This window comes from Nasonia vitripennis, chromosome 4, assembly GCF_009193385.2.
Source record: "Nasonia vitripennis strain AsymCx chromosome 4, Nvit_psr_1.1, whole genome shotgun sequence".
NCBI lineage: Eukaryota > Metazoa > Arthropoda > Insecta > Hymenoptera > Pteromalidae > Nasonia > Nasonia vitripennis.
The window spans coordinates 4,601,525-4,621,958 of NC_045760.1; the positions used below are offsets into that span (position 1 = coordinate 4,601,525).

General features: G+C 48.4%; 1 protein-coding gene across 11 annotated transcripts in view; it reads right to left on the reverse strand.

Moving 5' to 3' along the window:
• Nucleotides 1–1,177: 1,177 nt before the first annotated feature.
• GluCl (glutamate-gated chloride channel) overlaps nt 1,178–20,434 on the reverse strand; it is a 57,562-nt gene continuing 38,305 nt past the window's right edge. For 3 of the 11 annotated variants that reach the window (XM_016984794.3, NM_001177762.1, NM_001177761.1), the window contains 7 exon segments: nt 5,753–5,822; nt 5,215–5,368; nt 4,566–4,648; nt 4,142–4,276; nt 3,897–4,049; nt 3,312–3,586; nt 1,657–1,890 (listed from right to left, as the gene is read on the reverse strand). In XM_016984794.3, coding sequence (XP_016840283.1) covers nt 1,657–1,890; nt 3,312–3,586; nt 3,897–4,049; nt 4,142–4,276; nt 4,566–4,648; nt 5,215–5,368; nt 5,753–5,822 — 1,104 coding nt within the window. 11 annotated transcript variants of the gene reach the window in all.

Here is a 20,434-nt window from a genome sequence, read left to right on the forward strand (position 1 = left end):
GTCCGGCGGCGATTGAGCCGTTTATGTGTATACATAGACCGTTGTCGATCGGCGCGGGAAACGTCCATGCGCTCGCGTGCTCGCTCTCGATCGATTACGCTTCGTATCAGCATATAGGCGTTCAGGTTCTCTCTCGCTTATATGGTATCAAAACGTTAGAAAATTATAGGCGAAATTTAAAGTTTGCTGAGACTAGTTTGAATTTTAGAATATCGCGGTCTGCTCCGTCGTTCCAGTGTGTGCGCGCGTGCGCGCGTGTACGTGTGTGCGCTCGCGTGATCCGCCCGAGGCTCGGAGAGGATATAACGCGGTCCGTCGACGCTCCGATTTTGAGTGTGAACGAAATTTCCACGTCGACGTGAAAATTTACTTTCATAAGTAAAGGCTGTCGTTGGTTGCGTCCGCGCAGTCGCGTCTCGTTGCTCCGAGCCTCGAGCGCGAACCCGCGGTGTCAACTGCAGCTGATGCAACGAAAGCCCATCGAGCCCGCGGTCGGCCCGGCTGCTCCGCTGCAGGCTCCGTTCGCGCAAACGAATGAGGAAATAAATAAACGGTGGTATCGTCCGCGTCTCGCCGCATTCATTCCAATGTAAGGCCGAGCCGCGCATCGTCAGTTGTGCCCGACGTTGTCGTCGCCTCGCGTGATGTAGGTGGACCAGTAGGCTAGGTTGAAAACTACGAACATGAGGGGGAATGCGAACCTCGCGAACACGTCGATCTGAGCGCTGCCCTTGGCGTGGCAGGTGAACCAGCGCTTGGGCAGCAGGCCCCAGCAGCAGCGCTCGTAGTACTCCGGTGGCATGCGCTGACGCTGCCGCCGGAAGCGCTGGAAGTCCTGCGCCTTGAGCAGCTGGGCCGCCGCCTCGGCGGCCGACTGCTGCTGCTGCTGCTGCTGATGCTGCTGCTGATGCTGGAACTGGGGCGCCGTGCTGGAGCTGGCGACTGACTCGATCTGCTGCTGCTGCTGCTGCTGGTGGAGCTGCTGCAGCTTGGACGTCGGCGAGGGGGTGGATTGGCGTCGCGAGGCTGGCAGCGAAGGCAGGTGGGCCGCCTGGCTGGGGCTGCGGGAGCGCGAGCGCGAGCGGGACCTCGACCTGGCGGGCGAGGCCCTCGAGTGGCTGCCGTGGCTTCCTCGGGAGCAGCTGCGTCGGTCGTGCGCGCCGCGGCCCTCGCTCTCCGTCACCGACGACGACGAGGGCGAGTGCGAGCGGTGCTGCTGCTGCTGCTGCTGGACGCGGTGGTGGTGGTGCTGGTGGTGGGAGGAGGTGGACCGGTGGGAGGACTGGGAGTGGGGCGGCGAGGGGGATGGGGTCGGCGAGTCGTCGTCAGCTGGCTGCTGACGGCCGCTGCCGGCGCTGCCGGAGTGGTGGTGGTGGTGGTGATGGTGGTGGGGGTGGTGGGGGTGGTGGTGATGGTGGTGGTGGGTGTGGTGCTTGTGGGGGGCTCTGGGGGGTCGGCTACTGGTGCCGGTGGTGTTTGGGGGGCCTTGGCCGACGACGGCCGAGCCGCTGCCCGCGAGCGGGCCCGCGGCCGCGTTGGCCGTCGCCGAGGCCGATGACGACGAGGCTGCCTGCTGCGTCGTGGCAGTCCGGGGCTGGGAGTAATAGAGGTGGCCGCGTGCCACGTCTCTTGATCCGAGCGCGTCCTCGTCGAGGCTTACTCGCCATCCGCTTCCTCTCGAAATAGGTACGTTGACCAGTACGCGAGATTGAACAGCGCGAAAACGAGGGGGAATATTATCCGCGCGATGACGTCGATGCGCTTGGACCTCGTCGGGAACTTGGACAGCCACGACCTGCAGCAGTTTTTTTTCGGCGGTTGCGTGTGTATCTCGCACTGCCGCATCTTCTCCATCGACATGCTGTCCTCCGCCTGCCGTACCAGAGGCTTCTGGAAGAAATGCGCTGCCTTTGATTTCCAATCTGGCGCCAGTGGTGGCAAGTTCTTCGTGGGGTTTAATTGTGGGAACGAGAAGAAGAGAGAACAAAACAAACAAAAAAATACGCTAAGTTTTCTCGTGCGTACGCATCATCAAGTTTATATTATCAATTTATCATCATCGTCATCAGATTCTTATAGCTATTGTCGCTATTTGCTTTTATCATTATTATACTCTCAGCCGCGTCGTGTCGGCAGTCGATCCGTTTATACAAGCACGTCTCAACTCTGAAATTGTCAGCGTGCAGCAGCGCACATCGTAGGACCGCCGACACGATGCGCCAGACATGTATCGCGACGGTATCGGGCCGAGAACCTCGTTTTCCTTTATATTGTTTTTTCTGTTTTGTCTTTCATTTCTAATAGCCTCTACTGCATACGGTAGCGTGCACCTTCGGACCTTTCACTTCGTTGCCTCGCGCAGAAGTGAAATTCCGCAACTTCGTAAAACGCCGCTACGCGCAGAGGAGGATGCGCAGCGCATAGGGCTCCCATCGAAAACCCATACTGCAGCCGAATCAAACTTTTAATCATCAATTTTCAACGAAAGCCGACCCCTCGCGCTCGTGTGGGAAAAATTAACCGTTGTAAAGTTGGCACGTATAAATACACGGCTCGACGTGCTTCCGATCTCTGCACTCCTGTGTATCGAATTACATTAGCCCCGACTCAGCGTTAATGAAAACTTCCTCCCTCCCGCTCTGTAAAAAAGCGGGAATAAAACTTTTCTATTCTCGACGGCATCCTCCTCCCGCTCGCTTCAACTACGAGTTGTTGTGCAGAGTTCTTTGGTCGAATCCCTCCTTCTCGATGACGTCGGATCGAACGACGAGAGCATGCAGTATTTTTTCAATCGTCGATCAGCAAAATGCACGCTTGCGCATCGAGAACGAGAGATTCGTCGAGAGCATTCAAACTGATGAAGAAACGTATTGCGTATCGTCGAAAATTCAATCGCGTTATTTCATCGGTTGAAAAAATGCCCGGATTACGTCGATTATATATTACTGCTCGTCGTTGGGTGGAATTTCAGCTACCATGCAAAAGTGATGGACTATATTATTACATAATATATGATCATTTCGAAACAAAGTACAGTAAGAATTATTATTATCATGTGCTCAAAATACAAAGTGCATTGCTCGTAATAATGGAAAAAATCAAAGTTGCTATATCAGCCCTCCGAGCGAAAGAACTCGAGGGGCTGGAAAAAAGAGTGAGGTCGATTGCGTGGTGACTGGTGTTCCGAGGCTCTCAGCCCTGCTCTGGATGCATCGAAGAGTCGGGCACTCGTGTGTTACTGTGTAGTAGTAGTAGTAGTAGTAGTATGATACGATATAAGAAAGGATAAGAAGCGCAGAACAGACACTGACCATGGCGAAATTGGCGGCAGCGTCCGGCTCGAAGGGTTCCGAGGCCGGATCGACGGACGTCGAATGCTCCATCTCCTGGTACTTCTTCTTCATGTTCTCGCGATGGATGTCGCTGCGCGACGCGTAGTTCACCAGGGCGAACTCGAGCAGCGCGCCGAACACGAAGGTCAGGCAGACGCCCGTCCACACGTCGATGGCTTTCGTGTAGGATACGGGCGGCAGCGAGGCGTTTATTCCGGACGTCTGCGTCGCCATCGTCAGCAGGGTCGTCACTCCTTCGTAGGGAGGAAAAAAACAAACGTTCTTACATAGCACAGACGTCGCGTATAAGAGAGAAACAGAAGCGGAACGCTTTAGCTTCGATCGAGAAGTCAAGGGAGCTTTAAAGGCTGCTGGAGTAGGGGGGCGGGGGGGGGGGGGGAGGGGTCTGGGAAGCCTGGGAAGCGAGTTTCTTTGATCTCGCGCGCGCAGGAAAATTTTCTTCCGATGCAGCGATCGCGAATGACCACGGGCAAAGAAGCCCGCACCCACACAGTCCGCGAAGAGCAAAGGACGAGGGGGTGGATAAAAAAGTCGGCCTCTTACCCAAGGACACACGAGCCGGTACGGCGCTTTGATCCAACCAGAAGGACACCCAGGAGACGATGACTAACATACAGCAGGGTATGTAAATCTGGATGAGATAGTAGCTGAACTCTCTTTTGAAGAGCAAATCCACCTTCAGACAGCTGTACTCCCCTGCAAAAAGACGACGGTCGCAAGCGCGTTAGTGTGTACTCCGTGTCCACATTGGCCACTCGTTTGATATGGTAGAGCGAACGAACGCTTACCTGTGTTTGTCTTGCTGTTACAGTAATCCGTTAAAAACTTCTCGAGCGTGAATCTGGGTAGGTGTAAGTTCTTCACCACCTGGACGGGGTCGCCCTCCTTCCAGAGGAACACCAGATCCGCCGTTGTCCATCCGTCTGTCGAGATAATTCGCCGATTAATAAATAGGCCAGTGTTGTAGTACACCAAGAGACCGCCAGATGGAGTCTCGCTCAAAACGCTGCACCGAAGCGATAATCCACAAGCGTATCGTCGCTTCGGCACTTATATGTACAGGCGAGACGGGAGTATTCCGTTGTACACTCAGAAGTAGTTTAGTCTTGTAGTGTTCAACACAATACAGGAGTAAATAACTTAGAGTGTACGTCCATTAAAAAAAAAAAAAAAAAAAAAGAAGAAGAAGAAGAAAAATACATTCATACTTACAGCTGGCCATTCGCAGAGAACATATTTGACGATCGAGAGGATAGAGTTTGAGATTCATCGGACAGGACAGCGTCAGCGATATTCTGCGCATAAAATTTTTCGTTAGACATTCGTACTGCAGTCGTCCTTCGTCTCTCCGCGACTCGGTCCTTCTTTTTCTCGACGCTAAAGCTTCTCTCTCGCTTCTAGCGGCGCTGCTTTCGCTGATTAAATTTGCGCACGTCGAGTAAATAGACCGTTGACGCGAGGCTGTGCAAATTTCCTCGCGCGGTGTGGAATGGTATAAAAAAATCAAATGCTCCGGCACGGCGAAAATAGCGCCGGGATTTTCCATGAAACGCGCCGCTCAGTTTTCGTAGTAATAATTCCGGAATTTCGATGCTGAAAAAGCTTTTAACGTAAAGCCTCCCCTTTTTATTTTTCGAATTTCGGCCGTTCTATCTACATATAGTTGCCAGAGAGTTTCCAACGAATTTTCAAATTGAATTCGCGTTTGTTCGATAGAAAACGTTATATAGTTTCAAATCCTCTTTTCCGCGTATTAACTCGCGTTGAATAATAAATGGAAAAATATGTGCTTTTTTATAGAAACGAGAGAATAGCTCGTTAACTTCCAATGAAAAAGCTCGAATAGTTGCAAGTTACTCACCGTATGCTGTACAGCACCGAACCGTCCGGAAAAATTCGAATGTACACGTTGGGCATGATGATGTTGTGAAAGTGTCCCTCCTTCTCGTTCGCGAAGAACAGATCGGGCATCCATACTCGACTCGCGTCGGTGAGAGTCAGATATTTAAGTTTCCCTTCGCACATGAAAGACAAAATATCAGCGTTATGTAGTCACACACACACACACACACACACACACACACATACGCGGTATATTCAGCTCGCCCTCGGTCGCGCAAGCAGGGGCGGAGCTCGAGAGAAATAATATTGGAGCTATAATTGCGAGCGTAATACGATTGAATCTTATGAATTAATTTGTTAACCCAGATTATAGGCGAATGCTATTTTCAGACATTTTCCATCCGCGCTGCGGCTCTATACCTATACGTAACGAGTCGAGCTGTTCCGCGCGGGCAATCGATATTTTGCATTCCGCGCTCGCGAGCGAATCGCTCGGCTGTACGCGAGAGCTGGGAAATGGCACGTTTGCATGCGTTTTATATATGTTGCAATCTTACCACCGAAGTCGTTAAATCGGAGTCTTTCGTCAACCCATTGTTCTCGGAATGTCAGCTGTACGGAGTATTCCTGTGGGCAGAGAAACGCTGATCAGTGGATTGTTCGACGTTGCTGAGCAGCTGATAGGGGTATCTTTTTTAGCTATCAACAGTTTTAATGCAATAAGTCATCGTTTGTTATACAACGTTACTAGTCAGCGATTCAATTCACGCGATATCGCCTGGGATTTCAATGCTGGACTTCTCGAGATTGTGCTCGAACTTTCGTTCTTGCGGACGTCCGACGTTGATATCCCAGTTTTCTACTGTCACGACAGAGAAACAAAAAAAAATGAAAAAAAAGTGATGCAGTGTGTGGTGGTGTCGATCGTTCTGTGCGACTGTAAAGTAAACAACAAGTCGCGCGTGTGAAAAATTCAAATCGCGAATAGTAAGTGAAAAGAACGTAACTTGCTGATTCGTATCTGAATCGTAAAGACTGAGTATAGAAGCGTGACATCGTATAAATAATCAAAGCATTCTCCAACAGATTCACATGCTAGACCGATCGCATGCTCGAAAGAAAGTGAAAGCATTAAAGGGACAGAATATGCTTCAGTAGTAAAAGACGAGTCGCGTCAGCCGCGGCCGTTTCACTTTCTTTCACGTGCTCGTTCGCTGCCACAACAGCCGATAGCGACAAAATTTATCGTCGTCGAGCTGTAATAATAGAATCAAAGCGTCAGCTGCAGTGTTGAGTTAGTATATAAGCGAAAAGCGGGAAGCTCACATCGACATTCGCTAAACACGGACGATCACACGAAAATAATCATGCAGAGGTTTATAATACACAGGATAAGGATAAAACTATATACAGCGGTACGACCGAGTATATACGGGCGTTTGTGGGGGTCGTTGTGTCAAGTCCGTGTCGGTATAGACGACGTGTCGCACACATAGCGAAAAATAGGGAAGCGTGTGTCGGGGAAGATGGGGCGGATTATCGTGAGTGTGTGTGTGTATGTGTACGTGTGAGATAATAACAATAATAATAACAGTTGGATAAAAGCTGGTGACGACGTGGCGGGGTATATAGTGTTATGGTACTTTTATGTCTATATATACGTTCATCGGTTGCGGAAAACGTGCAGTTCTGTTTTGGCTCACAGTTTATTCGTACACAAGCGCAGCTCTCGTTGCTCTCGTTCTCGACGCACAACCCAGTGCGCCTCTTCTTTTCTCTGTAGTACACAGTATTATCCCCATAATAAAACAGCGAGAGAGAGAGAGAGAGAGAGAGGGAGAGCAATTTCCAATGGAATTATACGCGGGGAATGACTGGCGGCTGTAATAAGCCGAGCGGAATGAAAAGCGATTGCATCACAGAGCTCGGTAATAAGCGCCTTATATTATTCAGCCGCACGGCTCACTGACAGCGCGAAGTATGGAAAAAAATTCAAAGCGCGACGCTTCCTTCGGAATTACGATTCCCCGCGCGCTCGCGACAAAGAAGAAGGAAAAGCAAATCTCATCTGAAATGCATCGACCGGACTAATAAAGCTGCCCGATATTCCGAGCTCGCGCGAAGCAACAATAACAACGCGCGCGCGCGCGAAGGATTATTTATACGGCCGTGTGTGCACACGCGCTCTGCTCTGATTAAAATAAACAGAGAGACAGTGTTAGATGGCGAGAGTTGGTACATACAGCGCTCGAGATAAAGTTCGGAGCAATTAAACGTTTTGTTCGCTACTCCCGCGAGTAATAATAACTCGCTGGCGTTGGGTTACACGCACGCGCTGCTGTTTGCCGGGAGCAAACTATCCTCGCGCGATGCGACACTTATTGCTCTCCCTCGTCGGATGGACGCGTGTTCCGTCTCTTTTAAGGAAAAAGTCCGAAGAGGGCTCGTGCGATGGTTATACATATACAGTATACGGTGATAGAGACGGAAGCGAAGGAACACCATATAGAAAGAACCATAAAGTGACAGCGCTTGGTGCACCTTATCGAGACAGGATATGATACAGTCGCAAGGAGAGGATGAGAGAAATCATTCATTAGCCTCTCTCCCTCCTCTCCTCTTCTCGTTTCGCGTCCCTTTTTTTTTCGTCCTTGTTCTCCCCCCGTATCCCGCCCAATGTACGCGCAGGTACAGCGAGTCGACGCTCGCGGATTACAGATACACGGACACAAGGCTCCGATCGAAGTAGGGATTACAAGGGCATCTCTCACCGGCGTGAATCGTCGTTGTCGTGTTTCGAAATTCGATCGTTTTCTCGAAGGAAATTGCACGTCTACTTATACATTGGACTGTTTTTGCTTGTAGCGCCCCAGCCCTGATTTCAACGCAATATCCTCGTTTCTCACACTGAGTATATACTTTCCCCTCAAACGGCTCCCAAAAAAGAGCTGGCGTCGGAGATATCGCATCTCTCAATACGTCAGCCGTCTCTCCCTGTATAAAGATCCAACGACGTAATACAAATACTCCTACAATCTAGCCGAACGACACATCACAGCCGCTCCGGGCTATAGAAAAAAAGCCCCCGAGCGTCGCTGGAGAAATAAATAGTTTAAACGGGATAGATAAGAAAGAACGGAGGGTAATCCCGCGCGCGAGGCAATTTTGACAAGACGCGCGTGCCTCGACTACCACTACGTCAGCCAAATCTGCGGCTGGATCTCTTATATACCTACACCTAAACCTACACGTATAACGTATATATTCTCTCCTTCCTGTGACAGCGGCATCGACGGAAAACGGATTCAGCCGTCCATTCGCATCGAGCGAATTGTCTCTTTGTCTCTCTCTCTCTCTCCCCCCCCCCCCGGTAGTGCGCACGCCAAAGCAGACGGAATACAGCTCTCGGCGCTTCTTTACAGAGACGCGGCCCGCGGAGTTAAATGGATATTAGAGCCGGCGCTGCACGCGAGCGCCGTAGACTGACGTTGAGGGAAGCGCGAGAGATCTCTCCCTCGCGATAAGGGAGAAAAATTGTCCTTCGCGCGCGAGCCGAGATAAATTCTATTGGCGCGAGCGGTAACACAAAAGCTCAGCTCTCGCTCTGCGCTGCTGTTGACGAAAGCGGAATCGCGTGTACGGCGTGAATTATTCGCAGCGTTTTTTCCCCTCCCCGCCCTTTTATTTTTCATCCCATACTCGGCCCAGTCGCGGATGGATCGCTCGGGCGAGTTATCGGATAAAAGCGCTTGCGCGTTCGCGGATTTATGGTATTCCGGAATTGCGAAAGTTGTAGGAAAATTACGATTATTATCGTCTATGCGTTGTGTGTACTACCGGGAAAATATGTATAGCTTCGCGCTGTTGTATACGGAATAACGGCCTGTGTGTACACAACGAGAGCTGGGCGAGAGGGAGTGGAAAAAAGAAGTATAGCTGCAGCAAAAAATGCACGCGCGGGCGGCCGGGCTTGGGGTATAAATTAAAAACAAATTGAAAACGAGAAATAAAGAAAGATACGCGCCGAGAGATGCTTCAAACGATAACCACGTCAGCCGACATTTTTCATCAGCGTTTCCCAGAGTGAGAGAGAGAGAGAGGAGTCTCTCGCAGCGACAACAAAAATACCGACCGTGTATACCGGCAGTCGTTCGTTCGACTCCCTCTTTTTTTTTTTTTTTTTTTGCACACAAGGCTACAAATTGCGAGTAGACGAGCCTCTTTCAGCTCCGGACAGCGCGTGTATACATACCGGTATATGCGCGCTCTCTTTCTCTCTATGCGTTATATTACGCCAACTGTCAAATAAATCAGACGCAAAAACCGAGCCTCGCTGTATAACGTATCATACATACGCAATTTATACAGCCGCAGAGCTGCCGCTGCTATACTGCTCTGCTTTGCTCTGCAGTGTATTTATATTCGTATAGGTCTATGCGCGGTAGTAGAGCCCAAAAAATCCAAGCTTGCATCCTATACACACATACATTGCGTACATAACGCAGTAGTAGTAGTGTCGAGTGTCCAGCAAAGTGTCCTTCGTATATGTATACACATGGATACATCTCTCTCCCTCTCCTCGAGTATATGTGCCTGATTGCGTTTTTGCCTTTTTGGCTCGTCGTCACGCACACGAAGCTACCCTCGAGATTTACATATATATATATATATATAAATAAGCTCACGCACACAGCGCAGTGTGAATCCGCATCGCCTGACCTGTGCCGCATCTTCGGCACGCGATATATCTATATATACTGCATACTCCTTTCCGTCCAACACACAGACGTACCACAGCTCTTCTTCTCCTGCTGATGTACCTTTTTCTCCCGCATCCGCGCCGCAAGACTCTATACATTACAGGGAGCTGGAGGAGAGAGGTCGAGGGGGTAATTTCGAGGTGAATCATTATATCGCGGCCGGGGGTCCGAGGAAAATTCGTGCGCTCGAGCTACTATATAGAGCTTTATTTATAACGAGAGGAGCAAGAGATATATATATATATATATATATAGAGAGAGAGAGAGAGAGCGTTTTTAATGGCTAGCTGTGCGAACCGCTCGAGGGCGATGTAAGATGTGTTTTATAGGTCCGAGAGGGCTCCGTGCGGTGCAGCGCGATTGAAATGTGCGATCGTTAATTATCCCGTACGCGGGAGAGAGAGAGAGAGAGAGAGAGAGAGAGAGGCTGCACCGATAAATTATTGAAATCACTTGTGTGTTATAGTATAAGTCGATAATTTATCGTGGATTTATTCGTTTTCGTTTGTTTTTTTTTTTCGTTCTCGGTATATTTAGGTCAATGTGCTTTGCTTCCCTTGAGTTATGCTCAGAGGGTGAGATTTCGGGAGTATAACGATTCGTCACGTTGCGTTATGGAATTCGTTGCAGAATAGCGATAGTTATGTTGTTTATTGGAACGATTTTTATACACGCATATTTTCGCATATAGTAGGATTCGCGGAGTTCTGGGAATCCCGCGTGGAATTCGAAACGGTTTTTGTAAAAGCTGCCCGAAGAATTTTTGCCGCTTTGAAAAAGGTAAAGTTGTATATTATAAAAAGTCAATAAACAGCGATATAAGCTTTACATACGTAGGAGAAACATCGAGAGGGAAGAAAAAGCGAAAAAAAGCAACAAAGAGAGCAGTATTCCCGCGGAATCGCGTAAATACAAAATTGCCGTAGGATATATCCAGGCGTTCCAACATCGCCAATCGATAAACACAAAGCGGGGCAAATTAAAAGTGCGACAGATCCCGTCGTTTCCGCAGTATACACACAACCGGCTGTACACCGCGCCGGTACAGCGAGTAGGGAGAGAAAAAAAGAGCGCGCTACGCATCGGAAAACAAGCGCAAACGAGGAATCGCGGAGCGGTGGAAAAAGCGAGGGACACTTCGGAAATAAAATTCGAATCTGCATAAAAGCTCGGAGGCGCATGAATTTCCCGGATCGGCGCCGATGCAAACAACGTAATTATAAGACGTTGAACGGAGTCTACTGCAGCGGAAAGAGAGGAAGTAAGCAGCACACGGCAGCGGAAAAAGTCGGATCTGCAGTTGGCTCCTCTCGCGAGTCCTACATACACACGAGAGTAGATACACGCGGCAGTGCAAGCTCGAAGCTCTCCCCTCCGATTGAATGCAATCGGCGACGCATCTCCATTAACGACTCGACCTTCCCCCCGACCAGAACCCCTTCCAACTTCCGGATTACCAGGTCAAGTTTCCCTCTCTCCCTAACTGCTTCTTCCCCCCCCCCCCCTCGATATCATCGCCTACGCGCTCCCATTTCCATCCGGGCGCGCGGGCCGCTCTCTCTCTCTCCCTCAATGAAAGGAACAGATAAGGAGACGCATTTCGTCCTGACGAGGAGTTCACCCTTCCTTCGCAGCTTTTGGCATTCAGACTCTGCTCCACATTTTTTTTCTCTCCGCGACCCTCCTCCTACATCCCGTTCTCGCAACCGACATTCACGCGAGCTCGAAAGCTTTTTTCATTTGGCTTTGCACGCGCTGCTACGCCGTGAAAATACCGAAGAGTGAATGTTGTTCGTGTCGGAGTCGCGCAGAGGGAGGGAGAGCTTGTCAAAGCGACGATTTCTACTTAGAGGGAAATCCTTTTTCTACTCGCGGCTGCCCGACTCTTTTCTCTCACTCGCTCTCACTTTATCTTTTTACTCTGTTTCTTCCCGACGCTTTTTCTTTCTCTCGCTCCGCCTCTTGCTCGTCCATTCAATTCCCGAAATCTTTGCAATTTAGCCGAACAATACCGGGCGATAATTCCTCGAGGGCTTTTGTGGCGAAGCCTCTTTGAGCTCGTTTTTTTTTCCTCTCGTACGCAGATTCGACGCGCGCGTGTATCGGATTAAAACGACGTAATCGCGCATACGACGCGCAATAACGCGTTTAATTGCCAATTAATTTAACGAACGCTGGTCGGCGACCTCGTGCAAAAAAAGCCAGAACGAAACGTATCTCCCCGGCTATTGTCCTTATAAAAGAGAGGAGCATCGTCGAGAGGCTGGGCTTCCTCCTCTCCTTATATTTTTGTCCCCCGCGACTACAGTGTTAAATTAATTAAGAGCCCATCGTATTATTTCGGGCATCCGTCGTCGGGGTAAAGCCCCGGGCTTTATATTCGCGGAGCTCACGGCGCGTCATCCTCTGAATGGGAAATTTCATTGCGAGGGGCGAAGCGAGAAAGAGAGAAAAAAGAAGGGCTACTCTAGCCGCCGTCACCGCGAAATGGACGGTCGCAGATACCTATTAAAGCTCAGCATAGAGGGCGTAGCCGCTTCGATCCGAATAATTTTCCCGTGGATTTTTCCAATTATTCGCCGCACGGCGAAAGTGTATCGCTCCGATTGAAAGCGAACGAAGCTTATTAAAAGTTGGAAGCCAAAAATGAGCCAGCGCGCGGCGTCGCGCGAAATCGCTTCCCGGCAAAGTACTCTTTTCAAAAGCGGCTCTCTCTCTCTCTCGGAATTAGCTCTCGTTTCCATTCAGCGAACTTTATACCGAATGAAGATACCTATAATAAGCTGCAGCGCTTAAATTTTATCGTTATATTATTAGCGATCTTTCGCGCAGAATTTCGAGCTATATAGCAATATAGACGGCAGCGCCGACGGAGCTGAGAATAAAAGAATCGCTGCACAATACGCGGGGCTCTCGAGAGCGAAAAAAGCTCCGAAAATGAAGAGGCGATAATCGCGGGAAACCAAAGCCTCTCTCTCTCCTCTCTTTCTCTTCTTCGCGAGAGTTATTTATGCGGATTCCACGCCCCCGAGTGGCTCGACGAGACCCACGCCTACGCGATCCGCGCGCACGCGTTGAATTTTCTCCTCTCGTATAAACGGCCACTTTAAGCTGGAGGCGGGCCGAGCGAACTTTTCTTCTTCTCGGCTATCTTTCCGCGATTCGTGTGTGGTTAAACGTATACCTGACGTGCGAGAGAAAGAACGTTAATGGGTAACGTATAAAGTGGATTCTTCGAATTTCCCGTCGCCGCGTCTCGAGGAAATTTTTCGACCTAACGAACGGGAGCTTTTCCTCCTCTTTCGCTCTCGAGTTTCCCGCGCGAAAAGAGAGAATATAACTCGACTGGCGCTTATATAATGTTGACTTTTAAAGGCTTTTACAGGGTCCGCGCAGAGAGAGATATTTCTTCGAGGATCTACCCTCGACTCGATTGTTTTGCCGTGGTCGAGACGAGAGAGAGAGAGAGAGAGAGAGAGAGAGAGAGAGAAAATACTTTTCCCCCTTGAAGTTTCGAGTGGCCATGGCTTTCCCGCGGATAAACACGTCGCGGCTCTGCGGACAAAGTTTGCCCCGAGTTGCAATCCGAAATCGCCGCCGACGTTTGTCGCCATCGATCACAATTACAATACGCACCTTTTCTAGATGTATAATACACGCTCGAACCAATCAGCGCCGGCAAACAGAGGAGAGATATCTATAAAGCTAGAAGAGCTCGTGACGGCGGGCGACGCCCCACACAATCTCTCAAAAAACGTGACGAGGCGTCTTCGTTATATAAAAAGAAGAAGAGGAATACGAGTATACGAGCTCTCTAGGAGCTGGGAATCGGATCGAGAGTGATTAATGAAATGACGCGTGGACGGCCGATAGCGCGACGTAAATACATAATACACTCGGTATATATAGACGGTGAGACAAAGAGGCTTCCACTTCCTCGGCGCGATACGGCCTTTGTATAGCTACAAGGAACGTCGAGCGCTGTATAATGCACACATTGTGCGATATCGCACGCGGCGTAAGATTCCGCGCGTTGCGTAAGACGCTTGCGCAACAACTCGGTGTATATATATACACACACACGCGCAATTATGTCGTCGATCGAGAAGGAATCGACGAGTGCATGCTATTCTGCGTGACGAGGTGAAGCTCCGGGGAGAATAAGAGAAATTACAAGCCAAGATGATGATGCTGCTGAGAAAAAGTGCGAGAGAGAAAGAGAGAGAGAGAGAAAAGCCATGATGTATGGAAGACAAAGGAGCTGGCTGTCGTGAGAGAGGAGAAGCGTCAGGCAACGAAAGCGTTATATCGCACGAGTAACATTTATTATACACGCAGGAGTGTTATGCGGCAACATAATGTGGAGAGATGTCGAGTCTCGTTTGCTCTCGCTCGTGCAACTTGCGGATATACAAGGTTCTTAATGTGATATATAGAGAGACAATCAATTGCCCAATATATATATATATATATATATATAATAACGTGGTGTTTTGAAAACGTGAGCTGTATACATATATATATTCATGTGCAATATATTCATCAGCACAGCCAAGCTGCATTACGTTACGCTGCAGTATCGTGCGCCAACAGTGAAATACCAGTTTTGACCAGTTCGCTCGTCACGACCTACTAATATAATAGTGCTCGATATTTGCCATTATGATGCTTGCAATTACGTGAAAAATAATCCATAATATCTCATCGTGTGCGTGGAACGTTTACTCGCTAATAATTCCAGTTTGCTCGCTCGCTATCTCGGCGTCAACAATTTGCCAAATTTAGTTATACACGCGATATCGTGATTAAATCCAGATGGAAAGTTATTCGCAACTGGTGTGCGGATATATATATATATATATATATATATATAGGGTTCCTCAAAGTTGCCTCGATTCAAAGGCTAAATCCCTAACTCTGTAACAAGTGGACTTTCCCATATAATGCCAAAGTTAAATTACACATTTTGCCATAGAGATCGTCAACTCGAACCTCGTTACGTTTCTTCCCATACAATATATATGCGCGTAATCATCGCGTCGAGATATACATACATAACGAGACAACACTTACACACACACAGTTATATAGCGCAGTGAATTTCTTTGGACACAGATAGAGAGCAGAAAGTGTGTGAGTGTGTGTAAAGCCAACGACAAGTATATATATATATATATATACATGGCGTGAATTCCAAAAATATCTAAAGGTCAAGTGAGATCCAAGAGTGCGTACAGAGACGACGAGGCGCGAGAAATATATGTTTTTATTTTTCCTTCTCTCCAATTATCAAAGCGAAATTTATTTTAACGAGAGAACGCTAGAAAATCTCCTGATTATACGTTTGCTCTCTCGTGCACGCACATCATCATTGCGCTACGCAAGTTTCAATTTCGTATAAATGAGACCTTTAAAGTATGCACTGTATATACAGATATAGGTACAAAGAAGTCTATCTCTGGCTGTGCAGCTGAAATTTCATCAAAGGAATTTTATATATATATATATATATATATATATATATATATATATATATTTCTTATATATTTCTGATGCGGTAAGCAGTGAAAAGCAGCGGAGGAACACTTTAATTCCTTGTGTGACCTCTAGACTCTTTCTGCCGAGCTTGTATACATCGGCGCATCAGTGGTGCGCACTCGTACGCGCAATATCTTCTTTAATACAAAGATATACATATGTATGCATAGATATAGCTTCTCTCAAGAGTATAGAGTGCGGTTGGAAACGTCGCTTGTACTTTAATTCGTTTCTTTCCTGCAACGATTTAGAGCCAATTCGAGAGTTATAACGAACGTGTGCAACCGGACTCCATCTCTTTGACATTCAAATACAATGGACAATCGAATTGTTGTATTATTCATTGAGCTGTGTAGATAAACAACGACACTTAGCACACATCCATTTTCATATATCGATATATTTATATATTCATAGTATATTTATAACGTGATACAGTAATGCGACGTCCGATTACAGTATACACAAAACAAGTGAATGCGTCTGCCGTCCAAAACGGATTTACACATATAACGTCTACGCCCGGTAGACAAAGTTCTTGCGCTGCAGCAGCAGCAAATACCATAAATCCCTTTTACACGGACCGGCGATTATAATCCATGTAACACATCGAACTTCAACAATATATATATATATATATTATATATGCGTGTATATGCATACATACATACATATAAGAATGTATATAGACAAACACTGCGTGCGATCATATTTATATGTATAAATATATATATATATATGGAGATAGAGAGAGATATATATATATATATAATAATATATAGACATATACTGGAAGGCCTTGCTGGATGGATAGTTATTTGAGGCACTCACCATGGAATAATCATGAATTTTGCTGATCGAGCGGAGAAACATGTTGATGTATACGATACACGCTGGCGGATCGCACACGGAACATCGTCGTCCAGAACAGAACATAACAGTAGGATATCAATTATTAACGTGATTCGAGCCGCGGCCCGCTGTATACGCCAATATCTATTGTTTTCCCCCTCGCACCAACAACTCCTTTATCTACATATACGCTCTCTGTACATTCGATTATCAAACAGCATGTGTGCTTGGCCTGAACTTTTTGGGCTACACTTTTCGACGCAGCATTGAATCAGATATGTAGGCGACACGAAAGCTGCGGATTCGTCGATAACGAACAGATTTCGTCGTCCCATCGTATACAACCTGTACAGCCAATCCTTAGCACGTAACGACTGGGCTGCGTGCACTCGAACGAGCGCGTAATCGTAAAATTAGTGCCGTTACAGCAGCTTATGTATACGTCCCCTCGATAAAGATGACGGAGAGAGAACAAAGCGCGCGTAATGCATAAATAAGGAAAGCCCATCAGACTATCAGAGGGAATATAAACGTTATACTCTCGTCGGCGGCCGATAAGGAAAACGAGCGCGTGTATATGTATGCGAGGGTCGGCCGATCAATTCCGAGGGACAATGAAAGCCAAATTGCGATCGCGCGCGTCGGGGCCAGAGAGACGCGCATTTTTCTGCGTTATCGAGCAGCGAATCATCCTCATCATCGTCCAAGCGCGCGCGAGAGAGAGAGAGAGAGAGAGAGAGAGGGGGGGGGGAGTGATTGATAAGCTGCTGACCCGCTCTCCGCTGCGAGTGTGCGGGCGTCGATTTTTTTCTCTCCAACACTCGGAGAATCTGGGCTCGGAACAATGCACACACGACGCGACGCAAATCGATTATGCAGCCCGTATAATAGCCCTCTCGCTCGGATTTCCTACTGGGCTTTCGTCGCGCGCGCGTGTACGGAGATAGAGATCGAAAGGCGCGGAAGACTGACGTTACACGGATAATTGACATGCGGGCCTGCTTATACGTAGTCTAGGCTAGCCAGCGCCAGTAACCGATGGACGGACACGCGAGGATGATGCGCGAAGCTCTATCTATCGACCATGGCTATTGTCTGGGGGCTCCGCGCTTCATCTTTCATTGTGCGCCACACTGCAGCTCTCTCGCTCTCTTCTCCCTTGTTTTCGCTGTCTCGGGCCGCAGCCTCTTTGTTTTCGCTTTCTCTCTTTTCAGCACGACGCTAGATGCGCATATCGGCCGAAGTAAGCCACTCCGCGCGGAAGCTTCTCTATTTCGCGCGACGTCGTTAACGCGATCGGAATCAATTTTTCCTCCTCGCATTATGCTGCAGCCAGTTCCGTAAACAGGAATTCATGATCGAGTCTGGCGGTACGTCCTCTCCCACAGACACACAATGTATCGGCCATTTGTTAACGCCTCCGCCCCGCGCGCGAGCGCATTATCTATACACCGGAGAGAGAAGCGAATAGAGGTCAATCATCGCGCTCGAAAGAGAGATTCAGCGCTCTCAGCCCCGGATCCATTTTATATCACATCCATTCGACGCGGAAGCGCTTTTTTTTCCTCCCCTGTCCCACGAGGGGGGGGGGGGGGGTCGAAAGCGACGGCGATGACGACACCTCTTATACGACGACGAAACGGCAATCAATCATGCGCGCGGCACGTGCCCACTGCGTTATGCCCGCGCGCGTGCGTGTGTGTGTGTGTGTGTGTAAGTACATATATATGCTCCGAGGCAGGCGGTAGCGCGCGAAAACATTTTGTCAAATGGTTATTTGTCACTCTAATACACTGCGGTCGCAAGCTCGGCGTCCCTCCTAATTGGGCTTGATTAATGACGCCGCTCGCTCGCTCGCTTGTGTGGAATATAACGCGAATACATATAGGCTCGCTATATACAGCTCTGTGGGACGCGTACACGAGAGGGAAAAACGGATTGATCGGCGGAAAACAAGACTCTGCGCGTATGCGCTTCGCCGTGTACGAGGATTATATTATGCATACGATTCTCGCGCCAGGTGTACGCGTACTCGCGCCAACCGTCCTCCTCCTCCTCTTAAACGTATAGCTGTGCGCTATATATATATATATATATATATACATATATACAGTCGAGTCGTTGGCCATACACAATGGCGTCCCCGTGAGATATAAACTCGATCCCGCGTGTGTGCTATCCGCAAGCTCGAGATTGCGCCCGCGCTAGGCCAAGTATAACCTCGTTAGACTGTATCGCGCGTGAGAGAGAGAGAGAGAGAGAGAGAGAGAGAGAGAGCTGAGCGTTAATATGAAAATCATCCGGAATTCCAGCTGTTTGCGCTAGCTATATACGATACATCGAATCCTATTATCGCGACGATTCACGCGACGGATACCGAGAGAAAAATACAGACTACGTATCCTGGCGTGTTTTGCTCTGCAAAACTCTCGGTTAAGCCCCGCCGGCCGTAAAGTTCAGAATTAAAGTCCAATCGACAGTCCAAACAATCGAGCCGCTCGTATACACACACAGTAGACCGCCTCGTGAGCGCAAGAGCTTCGCACTTGTTAAGCATTCGAAAATATATAGGCGCCGAGACGCAAGGCCGTCGCGCTTCTAATCCCTCTACTTGCTGTGTGTGTGTGTGTGTGTGTGTGTATGCGCAGCGTATAATATATCCCCGCGACTAAAGCTTTAAGTGCTGTTTAAGTGACGATTAAAGCTCTATTTATCTTATTATAGGGCTATCTTGGCTAAGGGGATAAGTGGGGCTAAGTGCGCGCTGCATATAGTATAATACGGGTATTCCTTGCGCGCATCCGTATAATTTCCATTCTCCGATTAATGGCGTGGTATGTGTATAATGGAAATCGCGTTATTTCGCTCGGTTTCTCTCTCCCTCCCTTATACAGGGGGCGGGAGACCGATTTTTGCGTACATTATACAAGCGGGCGCGCGCGCGCAAATTGGAATTAATCATTCGCGCATATGTGCGCGGGGCACGAGTCGATTTTGAAAATTGCACGACGTCATATTCGCCAGAGTCAGCGCGTATAATTACGTTCGCGGCAATTTCACAGGCCCTCGAACGCGAGAAGTGTCTTCCTAATTGATGCGTGCATCGTCCATTTGCATCGGACATAACTCTCGTCGCTCCCTCAGCCTCTCTCTGATGGCTGCCCTCCACACACACACACACAGGCATCCACAGCTCTCACATTATATGCATAATTCGAAGGCGATGTCACAAAACGTCGCCCACCAGACACGCCGAAAACCGTCTCTACCACGTGTGCTCGGCGAATACTCTTGTATAATGCATAATGAGTGTCTGTGTGTGTGTGTGTGTGTTATGTAGCGCAGGCAGTAGGGGTCACTGGCTGCGGCACACGCGTACATACCGCCACACACGCGAAGCGGTAACGCGTAATTGCGTAACCGTGTGAACGCTAATTGCTGAGGCGTCGCGGGTCTGCGGGTCTGCGTGCATGTGTGTGTGTGTGTGTGTGTGGTGGTCTAGCATATACGCGTACAACGCACAGTAGCAACCTTAGAGGGAGAGAGAGAGAGGAGCCGAGGTTCGGCTGCGTTTGCGAGTAATTGTAATTGAGACCTAACACCATCACCGAAGGGGTGGGAGTGGGGGGCAGTATATATAGTGAGCGAGAGACAAATCATTCGCTGACTGAGCGAAATTTATATACTACATTGTATATATGCACTGTATACTGGCCTAGTGCAAGGGGTGTGGCAAGCGTGTTTTGATGTGATATGTATATACGCTGCATATCGTATACATAATATTTTGCAGTAGAGCGAGAGAGAAAAATTCATCGAATCTACTAATATAATACAGCGAGAAAAAAGAAATAAACAGCAGTACTATTTTTATATATAGGTATATATATATATATATATGTATATATACATAAGAATAATGGTATAATGATAATAGTAATATATCTAGCGATCCTTCAGCAGCATGACGCCCCCCGCGAGAGAGCGTTGATCCAGTTCTTATTCCACTGCACACGTATAACGGATGTGCTTGTATATATACATAGAAATAGACGGTCTCACGCGGCGCCGAGATAGCCGGGCGTCATA